Source organism: Pteropus vampyrus, unplaced genomic scaffold (assembly GCF_000151845.1).
Source record: "Pteropus vampyrus isolate Shadow unplaced genomic scaffold, Pvam_2.0 Scaffold177, whole genome shotgun sequence".
NCBI lineage: Eukaryota > Metazoa > Chordata > Mammalia > Chiroptera > Pteropodidae > Pteropus > Pteropus vampyrus.
In genome coordinates this window covers 1306656-1313280 of record NW_011888958.1, presented here as the reverse complement: position 1 = coordinate 1313280, position 6625 = coordinate 1306656, and the positions used below count along the sequence as shown (strand labels likewise).

General features: G+C 35.4%; 1 protein-coding gene across 1 annotated transcript in view; it reads left to right on the top strand.

The window, feature by feature from the left end:
- FCF1 (FCF1, rRNA-processing protein) overlaps window positions 1-5764 on the top strand; it is a 12290-nt gene extending 6526 nt beyond the window's left edge. The window contains 3 exon segments of the mRNA XM_011370864.2: window positions 2996-3146; window positions 4758-4852; window positions 5560-5764. Of these exon segments, the coding sequence (XP_011369166.1) occupies window positions 2996-3146; window positions 4758-4852; window positions 5560-5608 (295 nt within the window). The 3' untranslated portion in view covers window positions 5609-5764.
- Window positions 5765-6625: the final 861 nt, after the last annotated feature.

The following is a 6625-nucleotide window of genomic DNA, read 5'->3' as shown; positions in this document are numbered from 1 at the left end:
ATATGTAAATCTCAAAATTCATAACCACTGAATTTTATTATATTTCATTTATCCCTAATAAAGCTAATTTTTTAAAGGCAAGAGAAAAATGGGATTCTAATATATGAGAGATAACATTGTTTAGATCAGTAGGAAAAAATTATGAGTGATAACTATTAAAACATGGATTATCCCTGTGGAAAGAAAGAAAATTGGATCCTTATCTCACTTCTTTCATAAAAATCAATTCCAGGTAGATTAAGTATCTAAAGTTTTATAGAAAATGTAGAGAATATTTTAGTGATTTTGGAGTGGGCAAGGATTTCTTAAGTCCAAACCATAAGAGAAAACTAATCCATTTGACTGTATTGAAATTGAATACTTCTGTATAACAAAAAACACCTTAAACAAAGTGAAAAGACAAACCACAGATAGTGAGAAGGTGTTAGTATAACATATAAACAACATGGGCTTATTTTTTTTAAATATAAAGAAACTACAAATTTATAAGAAAAAGACAAAAATCCTTAATTTACAGTGATATAATTTTATACTCAGCAGATTGGCAAGAATTAAAGCATGCTTGACAATGCCAAGAATAGTTGCAACTGTGGAGCAATGGAAATTCTCATACTCAGCTGCTAATGATGTAAATTGGACAATCACTTTGGAGAGCAATTTGGCAATATCTGATAAAAACAAGGTTGTCCATCCTCTTACAACACTGCATCTTTAAATTTGGAGATCACAGATCTATAGGTTGTGAAATCAGTTTAATGTGAAATCAGTTTAAAAAATGAAATATAAACTATAAAAATACCAACATGCATTGTATGCTACATGCAAAGGTTGAGTATTGTGTCACAGAACTTTATTCACCTTTATGTGTGTGTGTATATATGTGCTTACTGTGTGCTAGGTAAAATGTATTTTATACTGTGGGTTCTGGTAAAGAAGAAAAATTGGCCTGCCATAGAGAAGCTCACGTACATATATTGGAGACAAATACTGGAATTGTCTTACATATGTAGTAGCAAAAAAATTGTAGGCAGCTAAAAGATTCATTAAGATAATGAATAAATTGTGGAATGTTCATGAATAAAATACTATACAGGAGTGGCAATGAGTGAAGTAGAGTTATATGTGTCAATATGGATAAATCTCAAATACAGTGTAAACCAAAAAAAAGCACAAATGTGGAGCACAGCGTTTATTTAAAGTTTAAAAACATGCGTGGAACTGATAAATACCAAATTTAAGATAATAGTTTACTTGTAAGGAGGTAAAAAGAGATTAAGATTGGAAAGGGGACTTCATTTTTATTTGTAGTGTTTCATTTTTTTAACTAGATGGTGTATACAAGGTATTCATCATTCTGTATACTTTTTTACGTACTTGAAATACTTCAAAATAGAAGGGGAAAGAGGCCATTATTTTTTAAATGATAATAAAAATAAAGAATGGGAGAGGAGAAAATAGAGGCATGAAGTGGAAGCACCAAGTTTGGCTGTGAAGAGAAGCAGAGAAATGGGATGTTAATTTGAAGGGGTGGTATAAGTAAAAAGAAATTTTTTTTAAAGATGAGTAAGGTACTAGAGCATGTTGGTGTGTTTTTGGGAAAGAACAGTAGGAAGGAAGAGATCAATGATTTCAGGAACGAAAGAGATAACCAAAAGAGCAAAGACCCAGACTACTGTATTGCCTGCCTAGTTTCTCAGCAGCCAGTCTGTCTTCTGATGTATTCTCCTCACTCACAGCCTGCCTAGTCTTTCTAAAACAAAGCTTTGCCTCTGTCACTCTGTCCCAGAGAAAACTTTAATGATTCCCCATCACCTGTGTCATGGAGCTCACAGAGACTCTTCCCACTCTATCCTCAACCTGCCTTTACAAATCTGTTTCATTCACTCTCCTCTACATGAACACTCTTCTCCTCGCTCTTCCCTGAACACAACCAAACCACTTCACAGATGGTTGGTGCCCTGTTTGGAATGTGCCTGCCTTCCCTTTGCTTCTAACATTCTTTCATCTTCATTTTAGTTCATCTCCAAGTAATTTTTTTTAAATTATACCCAACCCACACTGACCTAGCTCTAAACTACTGCAATGTGGAGTATTTTTGTTGCACTTGGTAACTGTGTGCCGCATTGTATTTTTATTCATTTTGTGACTCATCATCATGTGTAATAGAAAGAGCCTTGCTCTGGGGAATCACAGATTTGAGTTTTTCTTTTTCAAATTTGTGTGGAAGTAATATGTGTTCATTTGTTAATGGCAAACAGTATAAACATATACATACAATAAAAAGTAAAATTCCCCCTCCATATTCACACTTTGTCCATTCTCATACCCTAAGAGTGACAACTGAGAAGGATTAGTTTGTAGTTAATATGTATTTTTCCAGACAAAATGCAAATCTAGAGAAAGAATCAGAGATATATGTGTTTTCTTAATTGAAGTATATATGTACATATATATGTACATATGTGTTTATGTACATATGGGTGTATTTATGTATAAACAGTTAAGTGGCCTGCTTTGTATATTCAGCAGTTAATTGTAGGTCCTTCCACATTGATATATACAGCTCTATCTCACTTTTTTTAATGGGATGGGGGACCAAAATGTCTTTAACTTTTACCTTGTTGATATTGAGGTCGTCTCCAGTTTTTCACTGCTGTAAACTGCTATAGTGACCATCTTTGGACCTATATTCTTGTACATTTGTGTAAGACACTTCCTGAAAGTGAAATGATTGAGTTAAAATTGATTTGGTTTTGAATTCTGGCTTTTCCCAGCTGGGTAACTTTATAAAATTAATCTGAGTCTGCCTCCTCATCTGTAAAATGGAAATCTAATAATACAGTTTTGTCAAGCTTATACAACTTAAGGCACACCAGCTGTCAGTCACAAAGCTTTAATTCCCTTTTCTGTGTTGTCTTTCCATTTAGAAGGTAAGCTTCATGAGAGAGGTGCCTTAAAATCTACACATAGATCAAGTTACTCTTATTTCACTGATTGAGACTCAGAAAGTTTTCCAGTTGCCGAATGTTTTCATTAATTCATTTTTATAACCCTGTAGGATTGCCAAGGATCCAAGATTCGAACGATTACCATGCACACACAAAGGAACCTATGCAGATGACTGCTTAGTACAGAGAGTAACTCAGGTATCATCAGTTTTTACTTTGTGCTTTAAAAAAGAAAAGGTAAACTACTATCTCCTGAATGTTCATGGTCAGTAAAGCAAGAATATTAATGGTAAAAAAAAAAAAAAAAAAAATTGTATGGAATTCCTTCATAGGAAGCCTACATGTCCTCATTTACTTGAGAAAGTAGATTGGAAATGTATACTATAACCATAATGGAAAGATCACGGGCTTGAGGAAGAGGCTTGGTTTCAAATCTCAACACCTGTGTTTATTAGGTGTGTGATTTGGGGCCCTTATTGATTCTTTATTCTATAACTCTTTATAAAGTTATTTAAGTGAGTAAGTATAGATATAATAATACAGTTGACCGTTGAACAATGTGGGGTTAGGGGTGCTGACCCCCTGTGCAGTTGAAAATCTGTGCATCGGATAACTTTTGATTCCTAGAAACTTAAGTTGTCCCATAGTATACATGGGGGTTAGTTCCAGGACCCCCTGCAGATACCAAAATCTGCAGATGCTCACGTCCCCCATATAAAATGGCTTGGATCTGTGCATACAGTCTGCCCTTTGCATTCATGGACTCCCAACCGTGGATCAAAAACAGTACAGAAAAAAATCTGCATATAAGTGTGTCCACACAATTAAATCCTTTGTTGTTCGAGGGTCAACTGTATGTCAGATTTCACCTCCCTATGAATCTAAGATAAGGGTCCATTTCCATTTACTCCCAATACAGGAATTTGGTTCCTCTCCACCGTGCCTAACCCAGAAGTATTTCTCAGTTACAACATAATCTCTCAGGATAATATCTCACAAGTACCCCGAAATAGTGGGTTTTTGATTCTTCTTTTCTGGCTAGCTTCCTTGTCCAGCACCTCAACTTCTGCTACTGATTGCCCTTATAACAGTGTCTCTCTGCTGAGGATAATCATCTTCATCTGGTGACCACGCTGCTAGCCCTTTAGCAAATCCATCCCATGGGCATGGTATTTCTCTTAATTTTGCACAACACAGCTGACACAAGGCTGCAACTCTTTAAAACTCAACTAGAGATTTGGGTATGATGGAAGTAAAGTACAATACAAATTATCTCCCGGCTGGCAGCTAAATGTTGTTGCTTTCAGAGCTGCTATGCACAAACTTGTCCTGGAGATCCTACTCTGGCTTTATGGCCCGTGGGGTAGCCTACCTCTACCACTAGGAGGCCTCAGAATTGGCCCTGGGATCCCAGGAAATGCAAAAGCCATGCCCTTACAGTCTAAGGTGCTTACTCTGTCTTTGCCTTGAGTCCCTCAGGGCATTTTTTCCAAAACCAAGGAATTGTCTGCCTCAAATGTGAAAGTCCTTTCCACTTATGATGCAAAAAAAAGTTTGCAGCTTTTAGTTTTTCTATTTTCCTCCCCTCAAGATTCTTAGAGCTACATTCAGCCCAGGCAACTTATTACATGTTTTTATAAATATGAGCTCCTACATCATAGTGGCTACTCAACAATTGTTCTAGCCTTTCTTTTGCTATTTACTGTGAATACGAATAATTCTTCAGACTGGCCAGTGTTTATGCCATCATAGTATCACTAAGTAGACTCGGTAAGCTCTATGTGAATACTCAGTCTATGTCTCTTACAGCACAAGTGTTACATTGTGGCCACGGTTGACCGAGACCTTAAACGAAGAATCAGAAAGATCCCTGGAGTTCCCATCATGTATATTTCTAACCATAGGTGAGAACTTCCTTTTGGGGAAGTGATTAAAAGTATGTAGTTGATATCAGTTAAAAATGAGGTCAGGTTATAGAAGAATTTGAAAGAGATTATTGTAGCAAATATTTACTTAGTTACATATGAAGAAATAAGACAAAGTAACAAGAGCAAGGGCAAGAGATAAAGCTAGGATTTAGGAATGAGGCAGTTGTGTACATTGTTACAATAAGATTACCAGAGGAAATAGAGGGATGCAGTTGCTTTAAATACAAAGCAGTAATTTAAATCAAGCTAATCTTTTTGGCCAGAATTTTTTTTTTCTCTAAAAACTTAGTGCATGTGATCAACACCCCTCTGGGAAACTAAAAGCATATTTAAAAAAGCTGCTTTTTATTCTCCTTGGATGTTCCTATGTCTGTCCTCAGACTATTATTGTCCAGCTTTTCAGCCTGGGGAGAACACAGAGGGAATAATAAGGGCTAAGGAGTTGGGCTTACCCAGACTCAGTGCCTGGCTCCCCATTTGTTAACTTTCTGACTTTGAAGAATAAAGGTAATATAGTCGGCATTTGTCTATAAATTATTCATTATATCCATTTAAAATGTTCCCACTGACAAAAAGGATTCACAATAATGGGTGAAAGTATTGCAATCAGTAAAGGATGGGTTTTTAGATGGATTCTAGACCCACATTTCTTACCATTGTTATTTCTTTTTTGTCCTGGCCAGGTACAACATTGAGCGGATGCCCGATGATTATGGAGCCCCTAGGTTCTAATTCTTAAAAGATAAAATTCATCTGCTTTCCTTCAGTCAACTTTCTCTGTTGCCAGTTTATTAAACATGCTACAGCATGAATTATTCTACTCAGACATTTGCTCTGTTATAAGCTGAGTATGGTTAAATACACTCAGTTTTTGATATTTGAAAATGATATTTTTGTATCATTTAAAAATTTGTTGCATTTTTTTATAGATCAGATGACTGCTCACAAATTTAATGGTTGTTTTATATTGATTTACTCAAATATTTATTAAGGTTATACTAGGTACTTAATAAGATAGGGTCCTCAAGACACTCATAGTGGGAAAGAGGAACATGTAGGTGAATAAATATAGTAAAATAATAATGCTAAGATAAAAGTATGAGGAGTAGACACATATAGGGAAAGATGATTTTTTTCTATTCAGTTGGGGTGGGAAGGGAGGAAAAGCTAAAGGTAGCAATGTTTAAGTTCATCTTTTTTTAAAATTTATTGGGGTGACACTGGTTAATAAAATTATATAGGTTTCAAGTGTACAGTTTTATAATACATCATCTTTGAGTTAATCTTTAAAAATAAATAGGTGCTTGCCCAGTAAATGAGATAAAGGAAATGAGGCACAGGAAGCATCTGAACAAAGCATGGACATAGATATTACATGAAATGAATGTATCTGGTCTGTTCAGACAACTGCCAGAAGATTTTTATAACTAGAACATGGGAAAGGGGTCTATACTCATGTCTGAGACTCCAAAGGTAAGAGGTGGGAGGGAGGGAACCTTATATGACATGCTAAATGGATCGGTCTTGATCCTGAGGTCAATAGGGAGTTATTAAAATTTTAATTAGGGTGATAACATGATCAGTTTAGATATTTTAAATGATCACAAATTAGTGTAGGAATAGACAAATAGATCATTGAAACAGTAGAAAGTCCATAAAGAGATCTATATATTTATGGCAGTTTGGTGTATTTTAAAGGTGGTATTTCAAATCTGTGGGAAAAGGAAGTTGTTTTAGAAAAACCAAATA